Source organism: Chinchilla lanigera, unplaced genomic scaffold, assembly GCF_000276665.1.
Source record: "Chinchilla lanigera isolate Chin_1 unplaced genomic scaffold, ChiLan1.0 scaffold00024, whole genome shotgun sequence".
NCBI lineage: Eukaryota > Metazoa > Chordata > Mammalia > Rodentia > Chinchillidae > Chinchilla > Chinchilla lanigera.
Genome location: NW_004955425.1, coordinates 8,698,666 through 8,719,882, shown reverse-complemented (window position 1 = coordinate 8,719,882; position 21,217 = coordinate 8,698,666). Strand labels below are relative to the sequence as shown.

General features: G+C 33.8%; 1 protein-coding gene across 1 annotated transcript in view; it reads left to right on the top strand.

Moving 5' to 3' along the window:
- Positions 1-21,217, top strand: part of Pcdh15 (protocadherin-related 15) — a 759,655-nt gene that overhangs the window by 483,295 nt on the left and 255,143 nt on the right. Inside the window, exon 15 of the mRNA XM_013514752.1 lies at positions 13,627-13,820. Coding sequence (XP_013370206.1) covers positions 13,627-13,820 — 194 coding nt within the window. The remainder of the gene's footprint in view (positions 1-13,626; positions 13,821-21,217) is intronic.

Here is a 21,217-nt window from a genome sequence, read left to right as displayed (position 1 = left end):
AAATGAGATTAAGTTGTAATTTATATTTCATTTTCTAAATAGGTCAGAATATTTTACAAACAAGTCAAATACCTCAAGAATATATGTAAATCCTCATGTTATGGTTCTTGTTTTTCGTTTCAGCTTCATCGTAGCCCTGTGTCCCTAACCTTACACCATAGTCCTACTGAGTAATATCCAGTTACTTGAGTGTGCTGTGCTTTTGATCATTTTCTTAAATTATTTCCTCTTCCTCCATTTTCTTTAAAGCTTGACTGTTTTATCACTTTCTTTGCATTCCTTTTAATTCTTTACTCTCTACAGAAACAAGCATTAGTAGTTCACACACCCACGACTCAGAAGTCACATAGACTGTAGCCAAGACAGTGTGCTACAATGAGAAAGGTTTTCTAAGAGCTTTTTGTCAATAATTGCCTCAGTTCCTGTGAGTATCCATACTCACACATTCACTTATTATACCTTACCCTCTATCATCAAAATCAGACCCTATGACTATCAGATATTACTTTATTTTTCTCTTTCTCTTATATCAAATTTAAAATTCTAAGTTGTGAGCAACATTTTAATTGCACCTGTGATTCTACTCTATAGGCAGATAAAATAAACGTGCAGTAAATAACTATTCAAAGGATGAATTACCACACACTGTGTACTATTTAATATGAATTAAAAATTATTTAATTCTATGCTATTGTATTTGTGCATTAAGACATGCTTTCTTGATTTAAACAGAAAGAAATATCATGATGATCTGAGCACAAGGGATTTGCCTGAATATTCCTATCATGCATGCATAGTCTCTAACTTGTACTGCACTTATTACAGTGAGATCAAAAAGATTTAGACTGTTTCCATACATTTTATTCATATATTTCTATAGCACTTGGGCATTGAGGAAATTCACTTCTGTGCTTTTGTTATTCTGAAGTGAGTGGATGTTTTTAACGCTGTGTTATTGAGGCATTGTTGATACCAAGGATATGCAGATCCTGAGAGAAGGCTTCAATTTTTTTAAGCATTACATACACTTTGGTAACCACTACGCAGGTTGTGACACAAAACATCTCCGTCATCCCAGTCCATCATTTCCTCATCCTCCTCCCTGTCACTGGTTTTCACATCTTCTTTAAGAAATTATAATAAACTTCAAGATTGTGAGTATATTATCTGTCTTCTTCTAGAGTCTTTGTAGTTTCAGATATCATATTTAGGTTTACTTCTTTTCCCCATATGGATGTTCATTTTTTATTCATTTAATCTGCAAAGAAGACTGTAATTTATTTCCAAATTTATATGTTCTGTATCAATACTCTCTCACATACACTAGATGTAGATACTTAATAAAGATCTATTAGAAGATGAAAGGAAGATAAACGTCTAGAAATGAATGAATGAAGATATGAATGAAATGGAAGTTATAAATTTACTGATCTTTATTTCCAATAACTTTAACAACCAAAAGAGCTGCCTTTTTCCTTAATAAGGCACTCTTTCATGTTTAGCAAAGTTACAGTTTATATAGATAAAGGAATGGCAATCATTTTCATGTTCTTATTTAATTAAGCCTGATTCTCATCTCTTTAATGATATAATTGGAAATAAAAATTACTTTATACAGAAAATCATCCAACAGGGATCTGGATGTGTAAGTAAGAGAACAGTGGTAATTATGTGGTAGAACTGTATCTCAAAAATGTTTGCTTCAGGGAAACAAAAGCTCTCCTTTTGGCATTTGAAAGCCACAGAAGTTAATTCTCCTTATGTGTCTCTTTATCAAGCAGATCTTCTTTGCATGTAAAACTTTATAGTTTATACATTTCTCCAAACTATAGACTGTGAGGATAGATAACTATTAGTGTCTGCATGCCTGAATGTTTAATTATTTGAATGTCAAGAAATTAAGCTTTATAACTGGTATTTCTAGTGTTACTCCTGGTATGTGGTAGAAGAAAGGTACAGTTAGAAATTGTCCTATGAGAACCTTGAAATCAAATGAAATGAAGTTTCCATTGAGAGAAAAAATTAAAATGAAGCAAAATTTTTCAGAGCTGTGAAAAATGCCCTTTAAGACTCTTTCATTTGGTTCCAATACTCTGCCTGCCCCATCCCCCATTAAGCCCATTGTCCCCCCAGAAAATCAAGATTTTAACTACTTTTGGTTACTGACCTGTTATCGAAAAATAGTTAAAATAGTAGAAACTAAGGTTATAATGAGCACTCTAGAGGAAAGAGCTGAAGATAAAAATTGTTAAATGTTGAAATGTTATTTAGTCATGAGACTATTTTGGCCTGATTTATTCTCATGCTCAATTCTTGGAGTGTCCTATCATCAAGTCACAGCATACTTACCTGTTCATACATAAAGGTGTAACCAGATTCATGTTAACAGCTTTTATCTATCTATCTGTCATCTATCTAGCTATCTATCACCTATCTCTCTTATCTACCTATCTATCTATAGCCTTTTTGTTCACTTATTGTGAAAAAGGCCAGAATGAATGCTATGTATGGATCAAGTATCAAACTTAGAGGAGTACTTCCTGAAAACAGCAACTTCACTTTCTATAACTGGAACTGTCATTGGATTGTTAACCCTACCCAAAGCTTTCCTCCTGAAGAGATCTTTATAGAAATAGCCCATGCGGATTCTTCAGTTCACTGGCCAAATTGTCTAAGTTTATCAATCAATCTAAGTATGCATATATCTCTAGTTATCTTCTATTCCTACCTTTTTTACCTTTCTCATCAGAATTTTATTGAAATTACATCTCTAACATCATATAAAATCATACAGCACATAGATGTTTCTCTAAATACAAACTCAAAAGCATATCTCAATCTTTAATTGATGTCCACCTCTCACCCGAATTTACACACCTCCATGGTTCTCATCCTGTCTGTCCATAAACTGAGAGGTGTTGTCGGTAATCAATTCTCGTATTAGTACTATCATTCTTTTAAGATCTCTGTGTAGATCTCTCTTTTCATCATGTTTTCTGTTGGCTCTTTCCCTTACGCTTATGCCTCGCAAAGTCGAAGCCCCTGTGGTGACCCCTGCATAGAACCTGAAATTATTATAGTTATCTACTAGACATGACAATGTGGACTTTGACAACCACTTGTAAGACCCCTAAATCAATTTAATAATCCATTATGTTTCCTGTCACACTTGAGCACATGGACTCAAACATATGCTCAGTCGCCTTGGAGGCCTCTATATTGTGAAGCATCCCCTAATCTTTAGGACTTGCATCCTTCACTTATTTACACCTGCATTAAGTTTGTGAAAAATCAATTTCCTTTTTCCCTAAGATGTCACGATTTTATTTCCTATGGTCTTTATGCTGTGCATTAGTTTTAGACTTCTCCATTTACATCTGTGTTACCTTATGTCCTCTGCTCTGTACGTCCTCATTTCCTCCCACCTCACCTTTTGCAATTTCTATTCTTAAATGTATCTGTCTAGGTAGTTTTAGATTCACAGAAAAATTGATCAAAAAGTACAGAGTTCCTCTCTCCCTACACACATACAGCTTCATTATTGTAGATATCCCACCCAGAGTGATTCATTTGATACAAGGGATAAACTAGACAGGTTTTAATCATCCTAAGCTCAGATCTTTCCATGACGATTTAATGTACACTCTACATGTTTGCTGTCATAGAGAAAGCTGTTCATGGCTCATATTCAATAATCATGTTTAAATGAAGCTTTTGTTTATTGTTATGTTTGTACTGTCTGTTTTTACAATCATGTAAGATGTGCATTTGCATTTTAACTCTTATTCTCATTATTACAGGTCTAAATATTATTGGTTTACTATATAGTAAGCTTAAAAATTGATATTACCCTAGAAGAAACAAAAATATACAATGCACTTATTTTTTTGCTTTGTATCCTCAATAAGAGAAATAAAACACTTTTGGAAGTATTTTACAATTTTTCAGCTTTAAAAATAGTTTTATCTCTCAACTTTCTCTTGTACTAAATTGTTACAGTGGCAAAGCATAGTACACTGATTAAAAGAAAAAGAGTTGGATATTGAAACATTTCCAATGAAAGAAATCATTAAGAAAAAATTAACATTCCAAAAAACAGCAGGGAATTCTTGGAAGCCTAATGTTTGCTCATTAAATTTCACAAAGCAGAATAAGAACACTACATTTTTATAGCTAGATAGATCAATACATTGTTTGTTCTAATTCTACTTACCAAATTATAATTATATATGCAAATTATATGCAGTTCTTACTCAACGCTACGCCTGAAAACATATATAGAATGAATAAGACACAGCCCTGATCCTTAGATATTTTAATGTTTAATGAGATCATTTTAATTTTCAGTGAAGCAATAGTCAAATGTCATAAATTATTATTGAATGGTTAAACATAATGGAAAAGACAAACTACTGGGGTTTCATGACAAAGTGAGCCAGGTATTATGACTTGGTAGTGCTTGAGTGGTTAGGGTGGTTTCATTGCTTGATTAGAACTTCATAAGCCTGTCAGGTGGTTCAGAACTCAGATAGACAACAGAGAGCAGCTGATATAATGAAATGGAATGACACAAAGTTCTGAGGCCTTAGATATTGGTGAGAGAGGGAGCTGGATGGGGAAAGATTTGCTTTCCTTCTACTAAGTCAGATATATGTTAGCTTATTCCCTAAGTCCCCAAATTAGGAACATTTGAATTGCAAACTTTCAGACCTCACATTAGGAGCATTCATAGGTGCCAACAAATTTCAGAAGTGGCTCACCCTAACTCTTACCCTGTGCTGCCAGATTAAGGTAACTCTAAAAGTAAAAATAATTTACTGCGTGTGTATGTGTGTGTTTGCTTTTCTTTATGTTTTCCATTTTATATTTGTGTAAAATGGGTATTAAACTCCTTTGATGGACTTACAAATGAATCTAATTAACGAACGTTCTCCTGGACCTCAACTGGTGAGAAGTCATGGAGTTATTATTCCTCCGAACCCCTGTCATGACGAAACTGTCTGTAGTTTTGTAATGCCTTATTCTTGTCTAATAGCACATTAACTGAAGGTTATTTTTTATCCCTTCTTGGCCTTTTGGCTAAGATCAAGTGAAAGCTATTTTTTCCCTATAAGTTTTTGAAGAATACATGTTATTTGCCAGAAGCTATTTTGTTTGTATCTACAGCATTCTATAATTTTCATAGTGCAGCATTTGCTGCAGTATCAATTAGTTCACCAATTGATATTTAAAGGACTATCCTGCTCAGTAAAGTAGTTTAAATGAACATTGTAGACAACATGACATAGCTTGGAGAAATATTTAAGATCAGGTCCTAAAAATGATGGGTTGAAGCTTATGAGATATGTATTGGTGGGAGACAAATTTGAGGAAATCTTTATCTGACATGATCAGAGCACAAGCTAAACTGAAGAGAATGCACGAGTATAACAGGTACCAGGTTCTTGTCTCAGGGTTTGAATTAATGAATGTCTACGAAAGAAAAATAAATTTGTGGAGAAAAGACTTGAGCCCTCCAAATTATTACACAATATATGTAAAGAAATGTTGGAAGTTTTCTCCCTGTGGTTTTACTTCTTGTCTATTTTTTTAATTTGGCAGAGGAAAAGTAGATCAGTGATCCATCTCCAATGACAACAATTTTGTGTGTCATAATAAATTAATGATGATTTTGTTGTTACCACTGTCTACAAGTCTTTCTGAATTACACATGATAGGTTTATCTGCCAACTCATGACTCTACTGAGCTGCTCATCATCTTGGATTATTCTAGGATATGCCAAACAGAAGAGGGGCAACGAGAAACCTGGTATACTTTTGAGCTTTAAAGAATCCCTAGTTCACATAAAGGCCAGAAAGAATAAACTGAGAAAAGAATTAATTTGCAATGTGAATTAATTTGCAATATGAAAGCAGGAGTGGTCTTAGGCTCAGTGTGACTGCCAACCATGAGATACCAAATAAGGCTCACTCAGCACCAAATCTACTTAGCTACAAGTAAGAACTTTCTATGGCTTGTAAATCATATGGACTCAGAAAGTGGTGCCCCTTGATGCATATTTCTGATTTACTTTCTTAAAATTTTATTAGACAGTTTTGGTATAATATCTGGTGCACTATGATAGATTTACTGAAACATTGTCAATTACCAGAATATACTTCATTCAATAAGAGTTGGAATTCTCTCCATAAAACAGATTAATTTCTATAAAGCAAATTAAAAACCATAGCATTTGCTACATTTTCTGACATTTCTTAAACATTTAAAAGATCATTTCTTTCTAACATGCCTTATTGCTTACATGTTTTATTAACACTGACAAAGATGGTCAATTCTGTATGCAAAGTTTTCTCATGTAAATTAAATTCTCCCTCTGGTGAATTTGTATGCATGGCTATTACTAAGCTTATGAGTTTTATGTTGCCTGTTCAAATAATCTTCCTGTCCTAGAGATCAGTATCTTCTCACACTTCATTTTATACAACTGCATGAGTAAATAAAAATCTGTTATTACAATATATAGCTGAGGCAGAGAGTTTATAATGCTTAGCATAACATATATCAATTAATATAATAACCATTTTATTTGCTGAACATTTTCAGCAAAACTGGTTTTTCACAGATATCACACATTTTCCTCTATCAGAATAGTAATTAGATTATTTATCAGAAAATACAGGTTTCAATCAGGTCTAATAGCATAATACCATCTTGTAAGTACAAATTTTTATTAGTGAAAGTTTTGGAATACCATTATAGTATATCAGACTTTTGTCTCTTATAAAGAAATTCACTGTTGATCATTGATCTGCCAGCCATTACCAGTGCTACCACAGAGAACATTTTTTTTGTCTAATTCATAAAACTGTGCTTCTGACTGAGCATTGGTTGCAGCCATATTTGCAAATTGCATCTTTTTGTTGTTTAGACTGGCCACACAGGTATACATTTTTGACTTTTTCCTTCAGTAGAGCTAACTACAATCCTTTCAACATATCAGATTCCATTGTAATTATTGTCAAAATTAGTCAATCTAAATTAATGCCAGGTTACTGAGAAATAATATTATCTAATCTTCTTTTTCAGATTAACAATTTGACTAAAAAATCAACTCTATTTGTTTCAACAAAATAACCCAATTTCCAAGTCTCCAAATCCTTCCTTGTCCTTTAGGTCCAGTATTGGTTGGCAATTAGCACTGGCATTGCCAAGTACATATGGACTGAGTACAATTATAATTTGTATACATAAAAGTAGTGTTTATCACAGAAAGTTGTTCATTGATATTGTTTAACTTCTAGGTTAAATTCAACCTGAATATACTGAAGTCATGCCCTATTGTTACTTGTGAATTTCCAGAAACAAATCCACAGTGATATGAGATCAGCATGTACTGCACTCTTCACGTTCTTGATCATGATTCTAATTTCATAACCATTTATTTATATTCAATCCTACTCACCCTCATCTGGTATTTTAGAGAGAAAAGAATACTCTTGCATTCTGGGACATCACAGACAATGCCTTAAATGATGTCATTCTGAGAAATGTTTATATGTGTGTCAGCTACAGCTGGCAGCCACAGAATATTAGCTTAGGTCAAAGTTGGTTTTCTTCCTAAGGCTTCAGATATAATATAAATACAGCAAAAAAAAATGATCCAATGGATACATGCTAGCCTAAAATTTTGGCAGTTTTTATAATTAAAAATTTCAATTTTTCGTCAATCTAAATCAAAAAATCTCTTGTTTTACGGTCAGAAGACCATATAGCCTTTGCATACTATGGAAAATAATATTTCTTTATTTTTATCACCTGTTTATAATCTATGGTGTTTATCAAAACATTTCTGTCTCTACTTATATTTTCTTATCCCAACCAGGTGTGAAATATTTGGGTCAGTATTTTGGAGAACAATAGATTTTAGTAATAAATGTCATTGTAAAGAAATGCTATTAAATTCACCTTCATTATTATTCTCTTGCAACTTTCTCATCTAAAATCATATCACTCTCGGGTCTGGGGATTTAGCTCAGTGGCAAAGCGCCTGCCTGGCAAGCGCAAGGTCGTGAGTTCGGTTCCAGGTACTGGAGAAAAACCAAAAAAAATTAAAAAATAAAAAAAATAAAGTCATTTCACTCTCTCCAGCTTTTTCTGCCCTCCCACAATTCAAAACCAAACAAATCACAAAAAAAGAATGCAGATACTATTTTGCATATAGTAAAATTTATATTATATATAGTATAAATTATACAAAATATATACAAAAATATAATTTATACAAAACATATAATTTCTTTAATTTTTATTCTGATGCAGTGAATGTCAAGTTCTTTTTACTACAGTATGTGAACATCATTATCTGCTTGCTCTGCTTGTCTCTGCAATGTCTTGGTGATCTAACTGTTTCCCATCCCCCCTAAAAATGGTTCATTACAGTCTTGTGTTGCTTGAAGACAGGGATACATTCTGAGGAATGCATCCTTAGGCAATTTTGTCATTGTGCAAACATCATGACTATGAATATGAAAACTTAAAGGTAAATGTGAATCACTCAATGTGAAATGAAGAGATCTGGTGAACAAGATGTATGAAGCTACTGTTGACATAGCATGGCCTGCTGTTCTACTAAACTTTAGGTAGGAAGAGTACATTCTAAAATAATGATAAAAATATAGTACACACAATGCACACGTAAACCAGTAATAGAGTCATTTATTAACATTACCAACTATTGTATGCTAAACATAAATAACTATGTAATATACCTTTACACAATTGGCAGTGCAGATGTTTATTCACATCAGTGTCACCACCAACATATGCATAGTGCAGTGCATTATAAAGTTACAATGGCCACATCACCAGTGATAGACATTTTTCAGTTCCATTATAATCTTACAAAACCACAATTGTCTAATATTTTATAGTTGACCAAAACATTATGCAGTGCATGACTTGACTTCATCTTTGCAGCTCATTGTCTGCACACATACTCTTCCCTTTTCCCAGAACTGCTTAATCTGTCTCTAGTCCTATTCTCAGCTTCCATCTCCTATTTTAAGTGTAACCTATGCCAAAGGCTTTCATGTCTACCCTTTGAATCACAACGTAATCCTTATGTTCATTTTTATTGTAGATAGCATATTTGTTAGTAAGGATTTCTTTTATTATGAAAAATATCTCCCTTTGAGAAGAAGCTCAAAAAAGGCTCCACAGAGCACAGTTTCATTTACAATTTTAACCCACATTTAGCTCCCACCATATTGCCTGAGACTATCGTGACTACTCACCAATTATTTTGAGACGAATGTTTTCCTTCCAGTGGTTCTTTTCCTTGAATCAAGTTTAGAACTGAATTCTATTATTACTACCAAGTGATCTCAGGTACTCCTGACTTTTAAAGTTCTCTTCTGCTTCAAAGCTTGCACTATTTTCTAGACTTTTCTGAACACAGATGCACATGTTTTAGCATGCTACCCAGACAGAGTTCATTCAGCAAAAACTATATACTTTAAAAAGGCCTAATTCTAAATTAGACAGTCATATATTTATTTATTTATTTATTTTTGTTTTGTTTTCCGGTACCGGGAATCAAACTCACAGCCTCGAGTTGCCAGGCAGGCGCTGTGCCAATGAGCTAAATCCCCAGCCCCTAGACATTTAGTTTTAAAGTGCAACTAGTAGCAGAGAAAATATTTACCTATTGTTTTATTTGTATTTTTGTGACTCTTAGAGTTCATTATGATTTCCGTCCAAAAGCAGCTTTGGCAACTTCATAATAAAGTCTGTTCCTATTGTGATGAATAATTCTATGTTAATACAAGATAGTTTCATATATTGGTGATCATATGGAACCACATACCAATATCTTAATGACAGCATCTCTAATAAGATATCTATTAACATCTCTCTACAAAAACCAAGAAGAATAAATTACTCACACCTGTAATCCCAGCACCCGGAAGGCTGAGGCAAGAGGATCGTTGTAAGTTCGAGACCAGCCTGGGCTACAAAGTGAGCTCAAGGCCAGCCTGAAGTTCATAGTAAGACTCTGTCTCAAAAAGACCAAAAAAAAAAAAAAAAAAAAACACCAAAAAACCAAAAGAATCAATCACAAAACTCTTCTGCAAAATTTAAAATTCTTATGGTTGAAGTGACTTTTTCAAATCAGCTTTTTTAAAGTAAATTTTTGAGTTATTTATCCAGAATATTCAGTAGAAAATTTAGCATCAGGCCTAACGGAACACTGTGTCTTCAATGATACTATTTCCTGGTGCTGTTTCATTCTGTGTGGCACTTTGTCTTAGATAGCCCAAGGCAGGCAAGCTAACAAGCAGAACACTGAATTATCCAGTTCTGAGTCTCACCCTTCTCACTGGAGCTAAGTCTCAGCCTCACCTAAACAGGGACTGTAAAGGGAGAATAGTCCTCCTGGGGCAAATGGGGTTTACTGGAAGCAGGACCCAGGCTGGCCTGGGGGTGAGAGCACCAAACTGTCAACACATAATTCATTCACAGTTAAGCCACAATTTATTTCTATTAAAAATGTATTCATTCATATAAAATACTATGTTAACCACTTTCACGTTATCCTTTATATTCTCAGGGTTATTTCTATAGGAAGCATGGCCTTTCTTCTCTCTAATTGAACTGTTTGAAACTCCAGATTCAATGTTTTTTTAAAAGCTGGATTCAGTTTTTTTACATTATTTGTTCTTTCACATAAAATCATAGTTCTCATTTTTCAGCACTAGAAAATACCAACTGAAGAGAGAAGTAAACTGCAGCCAGATAGAAGGGAAAAGTAGGAGAAAGGCAGACTGTTCATTTTGCAAGGGAGAAGAAAAGGTTGGGACAACTGGAGTATGCACGTGGTTGAAGGGATTTTGATAGACAAGATTAAATCTCATGGAAAGAACTGTCATACGTCATAGAACAGAAATGTACAGACAAACAGATCAATGTTTTATTAGATATCTTATTGCTTAAATGATATTTTAAAACAAGGGTTATGTTTACTTTCAAATGAGACTTGCAAAAGCCACACTGACTGCCCCATGTCAAGCAACCCCTTCTCTCTCCTGTTTTAATTAAGGAGGCAGATTTCTCCTCTAAATTAGAAAAGAAGTTCTTATGCATATACATTATTGATATTGGTTACATTTGTATAGTTGTCACTGAATTAAATACTCGCCACAAATTGTCACAAAATTAGCATTTAAAGTTCCATCTAATATTATAACCTAGATCAGAAAGGGAACTTATATTTCACAGCATCATGAAGTTGAAAAACATGCCTTAGGTAATCAGTTTCTTGCACAGAAGATAATATTGCTTAGGTATTCAGAGTCAGTGCTTCTTTTTCCAATCCTCAACTACCAGTTATTTCTTCAAATTATTTTGTTTGCAAATAGGCAAAAATATGTTGGTTCCTTATTATTTAGTACTAAGAGACTAAATAAAAAATCAGAAGGTATTTAAATAACCTAAAGATAGAATTGTGTTGTTGTTGTTAAACTTTTCACCTACTAAGAGATTCACTGGACCTGGTTGTGTTCCCTGAACATGTTCACTTATCTGTGCTTGGACGGCTCTGAAATTTTAGGGGTGTTTCTACTGCCTGTGGTTTGCAGTTCTGTTGATATTTACAGCACTTCCCAGATGGGTGCCTTCCTCAATTTAATTATCATCCAGTTATCCTCCCTTGCAACCTCATTTATGAAAATGTTAAATAAGACCAACCATAATATCTATATCCCTGAAGCATGCTCCTCAACATCTCTCCTTAACTTGATGAGTTGCCATTTATCATTAAATTCCTTTAGCCAATTTAATCCCAGGAAGAATGTTAATATTGAATCCAGTTGGAGCTAAGTTTTAATTAAGATTTCCTGAGACATTTCGGTTAAGTGATTTACTATAATCAAAACTGATATCTCCTCTCTTTCCTCACCTTCTGCTTTTCTAACTTTATGCATGCACAAAGGAATTTGTCGGACTTGAAAAGTTGTACATAAATATTTTTCTTCACTTTGATTGTTTCTTCAAATAGTTTCCTTCTCCTTTGCCTTCAGGTCTATGTCTGTCATACCCACATAAGCTCCAGAATCATTTCATAAAATATCTTTTCCTCTGGCAGTGACATCTGTCTACCTTAAAATAACCAGTGTCAGAATTTAGCTACGTGAATGCCTATCTCTAATTTTCTTTTGCCTCTTCAATTATTTTTATTGCTGCTATTTCTGTCACATTATCATTCTAAATACAATGTATAATACAAATAAAAATAGAACATACAACATATATTTCCTTAAGCACGATGCATTGTATGAAGAACTTTTCATTTCTTGAGGATATTGAACCCACACATTTAAACAGGCCATTAACTAACATGGCATCCTTGACAGTGAATTGACTTGCCAAGGTAAATATGTACATTCACATTTTATTAAACAGTTAGCACCAGAATGTTCACTAGTATCTCAAATGTATATTTGCAGTACAGCAAAACACTGCAGTATAGCCAACCACCACTTCATAGAAGTAAAACAGAAATGTTTGAAATACATGAGGAAATGTAATTAAGACATCCCTACATGTTAATTTATTATAACTGTATATTTTCTTAACTCAAAAGAAAATTTTTGTCTTTCACTCTGTAAAGTGAAGCCCCCTTTTTTACCTTTGCAAATCAATTCTGGGTGTACTAAAAACAGAAAATTCTGTGAATATCTGTAGCCATATGATATAATTTCCCTCTAGAATCCATCTTAATTCTTTCACTCTCTTTAGTAAATTTATATGCATCAGGAAGTCAAAGAGCATTATAAACATAATAAGTAGAAGGTGCTCATTATGAAATTAGTCGTGATTTGCCCATGTATAATGACCCATATATGTTCTTTATAGAATACCAGTTGGCCCAAAATGATCATGAATGTATCCATTTCAGCTCTGTAATTGTTCACAGTCATAGTAGGAGCTATGAACACATTGTCTATTCTCAAAATGTTGTTTCTTGGGCTGGTTTGGACTTGCTACTCTGTAATTAGAGATGCATTTGCTTCTTCCTAAAACTCTAGGTCTTGTTTGTCCTTTATAACCAGAATGAGCAAGATTACAAGGCAGGAGAACATCAGGATGGAAAATAACAGAGTGAAAGTACAGCTAGCAGTAATAAAGGCAAAACGACTTCACTTATTAGATTTTTTCTGGTGTCAGACTGTAGTAATGTGTGCGTGTGTGTCAAGAACAGGACATGAGGTATAAAATAATATAAAATTTCCTATAGGTATATGTGATTTTATGCTAGGGGTTTTCTCTTTCTTTTTCTTTTATGGAATTAAAATAAAGCAATTCTACAATGTCCAACACTGCTCTTCCTTATCACTGTCCTAAGAGAAAAACAACAAAATCTTTCCTAAAGTGATTGCTTCAGTGTGATAACAGAACACACTAGCCTCAATTCGAAATAATAATGGTATATGTGCCAAGAAAACTTTCTTCTGTTTTGTGTTTGAAAGCGAACTCCTGGTTTTGTGCATGTGTGTGTCTGCGGGGGGGATGGACAATGGTGAAGACTAGAGTCCCAAGAAGATTTATGCTGTGATTTTCAATTCCAGCTCACTGCAGTTGACGCAGACGAAGGGTCAAATGGGGAGATCACGTATGAAATCCTGGTCGGGGCTCAGGGAGACTTCATCATCAATAAAACAACAGGGCTTATCACCGTCGCTCCGGGGGTGGAATTGATAGTCGGGCGGACTTACGCGCTCACGGTCCAAGCCGCGGATAATGCTCCTCCTGCGGAGAGAAGGTAATTTATATTAGAGCCAATGCAGTCTTTTCTTTGCTCCCGTTTAACCCCCTAATTGAATTTAAAAAAGCACAGCAAGCATTCTTTTATCCTATAAACATCTAAATTAGATCAGAGAATCAGAGACCGGATTCTCAGGAACTGCATACACTTATTTGGTTACATTTTGGGCAGAGAACAATAAAGGCGAGATTAAACTACCAAATAATTAACAATGATTTCCCAGATACAGAAGAACACTGGTCTCTCTGTTCTGGGAATCATCAGATGCATACTTTCAGTTTATTACTGAAAAACGTTGTGGCTGACAGAAAAAAATTCCTCAAAAAAATCATGGATGTTATCAGGAGAATGTAATATCTTGAAGTTTTGAAACTACCTTTCAGTGTATGAGTATTTATTAAAATATATAAGTATATATAATTATTATACATACACATAATTCACATTGACATAAATACATATGCATGCACAAAGAATAATCAGAAAGATTACTCCTGGGCTGGGGATGTGGCTCAGCGCTAGATTTCTTGTCTCCTACCTACAAAGCCTTGGGTTCCATCCCCAGCACCCCCCAACACACACACAGATTACTCCTTTAAATTTTAAAAATTATTACAATGAAGGACACATTGTTATGAATCTCTTTGAGAGTCTTTATGAGGTGTAATCAAAGATACAGTGAATATTGCTGCTGAGTGTCGTGCAACCAAAAGGCTCATAAAAATATTACAGCCTGTCCTCAATCCACCTTATTCATAGGATCTGGCGTGCAACTCCTGGCTTTTCCTCAAAGCCAGAATGAGTGGAAGGTGAAAGGTTTTGAAAGGAGTCAGGACAGTGAGGCAGCTGAACAGCAAAAATAAAGGCACGCATAAAACACGACTTCTAGAACTTCTTCCAGAACTGGCACCAATGATGCGATAAATGTGTTGGAAGGGGAGGATAATTTGAGAGGGATTTGTACCAATTTGTCTTTTACTATAATCTTTTTTTTAAATTTAAACATACACTAGTTTTTGATAACACTTTTTTAGACACGGAAAGAAAAGTTAAAAATCTTACTAGCACAATTACTGATACAACAGCGTTTTCTCAGTCCTCCAGCTGTGATATATCTGTTTTATTAATTTGTTGCTTATTTGCAGATTGTCAGTATGCATTTCTAACAATACCAGTGAGCACATCCTCTTGGTTTTTTGTTTGTTTGTTTGTTTGGTAAGAATATTGGGTAACTTGCTTAAATGCTTTTTCTTAGATAATGTTTCTTCCTATGTATGTAATCGTGTCTCTATGAAGATTTGAGGGACACAGCACTATAGGTAGAGCTATGTGTACAGCGTCACTGTTAGAGTGCAGGGAAAATGCTACTGCTGTCTTGAATTGAGAATGTGAGCAAGAATGGAAAGATGATTGTCAGCAAAAACAACATAAAACTCAAGTTTTTATTTAATGTAACTTTGGCCACAGCCATGTAAAAATTGTGTGCCTGGTCTGTATTTTTCCTCGGTACCCAAGATTTAGATTTTTCCTGTAATATGTGCTTGAAGTACATAATGTTCACATTTATCTTAGGGAGAGGCACGTGTATTTAATGTACATTGATTCATTTTATTCTACTGCTCTTCTCTTCCATCCTCCCTCCATCTCTACACGTCCTTCTCCCATTTTCATTGTTTTTTTGTTCATGTTTGTGACATACAATGACTCCATTCATCATGGGTAGCTGGTTCAAGTACATGATGCATTTTAATTTTATTTATGTTCTCATTCTTTCCCCTTCCCTGTACTCTCTGTCCTTTGGTTCTCTTTACATTTGCAAAAATCTACATCCCAGTTTCTTTTTAACTATCTTTTATTTTGCCATTTATTTATAGTTTGAATCTCTTACATAAAAGAAAGCATAAATAAATAACTTGTGTGCCTATTGTACTTAACTTTATGTTTTAAGGATGCACCAATTTCCCTACAAATGACTCAAATTATCCCTATTTATGACCAATTAGTATTCCATTATGTGTGGATAACATATTTTCTTTATCCATGTGTCTATCAAACATATAATATATAAGCTTCTTCTAAGAGTTAACTATATGAATTGTGTGGGTATAAATATCAGTGTGTGTATCATTGTAATATGATGCCTTAACTCTTTCAGCAAGATCCCCCATGGGAGGATAGCTTAGCTGAATTGAATTTATACTTTTATTTTTTTGAGGAATCCATAAAACTTATTTCCATGTGGTTGCACCAGTTCACATTCCAACCAAAAATATAGGAGGGTTCTTTTGGCATTTCAGCCTTGACAGAATTTTTCATTATTTGATTTTTTGCCATTCTTTTGGGGGTAGGATGAAATTTCAGTATTGTTTTACTTAATATTTCTGTATTAGCCACAATATTACATAGTTTTCCATATATGTATTGGCCATTTATATTTCTCCTGAGTAAAGTCAAATAAAGTTTGAATAAAACTTAAATAATAGTTTTACTTGTACTAAGTCATTCTAAACAGGAGTTAAAGAGACTTCATCCTCTCGAGCATTTTTAACGCCAAAATCGTATTATTCTATATGTACAACTTTTAATCATAACAACATCATGTAAGTTTTGTTGAATTATATTTATTTTTGCATGCTAGAAATTTGAGGCCAATACAGATTTAAAAGTTCAATTCCTTCCTCATCTGTAGTTCCTAAATAACTAGTAGAACCGAATTGCACCGAGATACTATATTCAAAATTTTCCCCTCCACCTTGTGTCCATAATCTCTGTAGATGTTATTATAGAAAAAAGCAACTACAAATGGTTAATAGTGATAATGACTGATAAGGCTGGTCACTGAACAACATCACCTTTTGTTTTAGTCACTATCATTAAAGTCTTTTAATATTCATTAATTCATTGTCTCATATGTAAATATTTTCCATGGAAGATAGTTCTGCACTAAATCCATGTTGTCTGCCCTGTGTGTATCAATATATTGTGATTACCATGGCTGACATGTTTTAAATTATTTTATTAATTATTGTAGTCTTCCTGATCCACTTATGATATGTTTAAGATCCTTAGTGAAAGACTGAAACTTCAAATCACATGACAATCCCTATATGCTGTCCTTTTTTCTTCCCATCAATGTATATTTATAATACAATTTAATTTCTAAGTTAAACACAGGAAAGCATTAATAATAATAAAACATAAGAGTTATGACAATGTACTCAGATGAAGTCAGTAGCAGTATTCTTCCACTTCGGGGCACAATCAAAGAGTTCCTGGAACACAAGCATTTCAGTGTCACATCACTTTGATAACTGAGATGGCTACTGAGTGATTAATGGATGTGGGCTGCAGGTGTATACAGTGTGGATGCCCTGGATGGACAGATGATAAACATTATAGGGGGGACAGAGAGAGAAGACACAAGGTTTTATTCTACTCAGGACAACATGCATGCAACTTCACACTTAAGAATTATTTATTTCTATATTTTTTCATTGATTCTTTTTGGACTGTGGTTTAAGAGCATTATTAAAATCATAGACACCAAAGCTAGTGATTGGAAGAAAAGAAGACTATGATATTTAATGAATAATATGTTATTATCTGTAGTTTGTTCAGTTCCTACATGCAAGTCATATCGCTGCTCTGCCTAACTAAGAATTCAGAGGATGACCGACTCAGTAATACATTTTTACCTGTGTAAATTGTATTCATCCTTACCATCTTCACGATATCAGAATTAGGTCTTTTGAGTTGTACCAAGCATATTGGTAATTTAGCCTTGCTTTTTAATTTAAGACAATGGGTTACATACTAAAAGATCACCTTGTAATGTCTGGTCACACATCAAGTGGCACTGTAGATAATAAAATTCATATACCTTCATTCTCCCTGCTGGGATAATGGCATGTTCACTGTAGAATAATGATATTTGCTGTTTTCAGAGGGGAAATTCACCCTTCAAATTGAGTTGATGAATGAACCAAAGAGTTCTGAGTCTTTGTTTTGAGTATTTTCTTTATAAGGGAAAGGTTATTTGAAAATTATGAACATAAGAATACAGATTTTGATATATTTCCTTGACTAATTGAGCTAGCAGTAGTGCTATTTAGATGTAATTAAATAAAAATATCAAAAACAATGCCAAAAGCATGTGGATTTTGCAAATTTTATAGGCTATTTTTCTCAGTTCATAAAGTGACATACAAATAGAGCCAGTGCAAATTAACCACTTTATGTATCTGCTATTTCAATTTGTTAAATTATCTATAAGTTTAGAGTGAGTGGTACAATAGTCCATAGTTGGGTTTTCATCATTTAGCTGTTTTAGTCAAAGAACAGAAATAAAAATAGAAACAAAAGTTTAAACAGCAAAAGTAATGTGATATTTGGGGATATTATTTGTTTCTCTGATGTATGGAGGTCACTTACATATATGTAATTCAACTAGATTGAATAAATAGTTATTTAACCTCAGCATTAATAAATCACTTCTACTTGGTATTTATGAAGATATAGAAAATTAAAACTAGCTTTTATCCCTAAGCAGCTTGCAATGAAACTTTAATAAAATGATGGATACATGATATAACATCCTTTTTAATTATTTGTGTGCAATTCCAGTTTGCATTTAATTAATATATGGCTAAATAATCCACATGTCAATTAAATATTTTCCACTGGGAATATATATTATTTTTAAAAACTTTACATGGTCTCTTTGACATTAATAAAGATATGATGAATGAACATTCATTTATTTTAACAACAGTTTATTGAGTTCTGATGAGTCTCGATCTTTTGAGGAGGCATTGCAAATGTAAGACAAGCTGAGGTGTCCATGGTAGTGACATTCAGCGGGGGCGCAGGTGAGTCTAGTCTTGTAATAGTGGAATTATGCAAGCGCCAGCTCACATAACAGGAATGGTAATGTGACAACCAAGTAAAGAAGAACATACACTAAGAGACACGAAAAAGCACAATGTTATGGACTGTGAATAATGTGATAAGTCACATCATGTCAATAATCTGTTTAATTCCCTTCTTTTTTTTTTTTTTTTTTTTTTGAGAGAGAGAAAGGGTTTCACTATGTTCTTAGGCTACCTTTGAATTCCATATGTATTCCAGCCTGGCCTCAATGCACTGAGATCCTCTTGCCTCAGCCTCCTAAATGCTGGGATTATAGGTGTGCACCACCACACTCTGTCCTTAACGCCCTCCACCCACTTTTTGAGACAGCATCTTGCTATGTAGTAGAAGCTGGCCTTGAACTAGCTCATGTAGATCAGGCTGGCCTCCACCTCGAGGCAATCCTCCTCCTTCAAGCTTCCAAGTGCTGGGATTACGGTTGTGCGCTACCACGCCTAGCTTTAGTTCCTCACTTTTAAGATCAAATTTAAATCAGTAGGTATTGTACGAGTCTCTTCTCTCTGGCCTTAATTTCTCTTTCTGTTCCCTTTATACTCTTCTCTTTAGTTGTATAAAACACAATTTTCTAGTTTATCCTTCTGTGAGTTGCACATGTGCTGTCTTCTGTACACCATGCCCTGTGTGTTTTACTTGTAAATACACAATGCATCTTAAACCCTGCCCCTGAAACTTGCCCTGAGTGGTGTTCTCTAAACTCCTACACTTAAATCTGAAATTTCTGTTCCCACAATTATTTTATGTGCTCCCAAAATAGAATAAAAATTTCTAGCTCAATATTGGTAGTAGTTCATGGAAAAGCCACAATAAGTTGTCTGCATTAAGTCTACTAGGAACACAGTATAAACACCTATAATCTCTGTTATAGAAACAAAGTAGAAATGTAGAAATAGAAATAGACATGTTTTATAACCTGTTGATGTCTTTAACAGAAAATTACACTATAGAATGTTCAATTCTGTAAGTGGAAGCAATATCCTTCATAAATTATCATTATTGTCAGAAAACTTTTACTTCTTGTCCAAAGTTAACACAGTTTAAGTCTGTCTCCTCACATCTTTATTCAGATCTCATTTTGTTCTCATAGCAAAGTACAAGGTAAAATTTTATTAATAGTATAAATAAAGGAAAATTATGATTTCATAATGTGAGACCAAGACTTAAGATAATTTATGATTCTGAGTATGTTTACAGCCTTTTTACAACCCAAGGATGGTCTATATTCACACACAAAAATAAAAATTCTTAATATGTTTCCCAAATTTGTTCTCGTGAGACAGAAGCAGAAAGGTTAGCCACGTTCTAAACTGGAAGTCTTATCTTTTAAGGTTAACTGTTGTTGCTAATTAACTTAGTAACATTATCTCATTTGCTCCTTCCTTCTGAGTTTTTGATCGTCTTTTTAAAATGAACTAGACTTTTAGCTAGATTTCATGAGTCTCTTAAAATTATAAGATTATCTGAAAAATACATTACCTTTTTTGTTCTACATTAGTTTATTACCAAATAAAAAAGTTAAACTGTATGAGTTTCATTTATAAAATTGGAGATTAATTTACATCATACTGACTATATTACAAGAATAAAATTTAGTTTGATAGATGTTCAGGTTTATGCATTTAGGGCTGGTTATAAAATATAAATATGAACTGCTCATATAAAATATTACCTACTGACTGCGCTTAAATGATGCTGTTGAATTACTACTATTTATTACAACGTTAATGTTGTCATTTTATTATTAATATATTAGTGTTTAAGTTTAGGAAAGCTAAATGTCACATTATGCTGACATCAGGGATAAAAAGGATATATCATTTTTAAAAGGCAATAATCCACAAGAAGAGGCTGTTTATTTAAACACATTGTAAGGAAGTGCCAGGATGCTGAATTTGCAAAAGTTTGAAAGATGACCTCCCTAGAATAACCCTAACATCCACATCCAAGAGAGACAAAACCTAATTAGCAATTTAAGCATTTGAATGATTGCGGAAAGGAGCAGGGAAAGCAGAAGTGTAAGGCCAGACAAAGGAGATAGTCACATTGGAGCAAAGATGTTCCCTGTCTTCTGCCCCAAATCATACAGTGGCAGGCAAGAAATGGCTAATCCTGGAACACCTGGGAAAAATCCTGGCGTCAACATCACTTACATACAGGTACTACTAATAGGGCTATAAGATTTATTACACACAGAGAATAATAAAAACAATGATATAGAATTTATCCCCAGAGAAGATGTTGTTGGAAAAATTGAACAGTTTTATAAAGTAACTGAAAATACAAAAAGAAGCCAGGGTATTCAACAGTAACATCAGAAAGAATAAGCATCTTGGGTCCCAGACCATAACCTGGGAGTGTAATACATCTGCCTCAGAAAGACACATCCTTTGTTTTCACAGAGGAAGTGGGACTTTGCAACATACATCAGAATTTTTGTAACTTTCTCTTATTTTGCTTTCAAACGTATA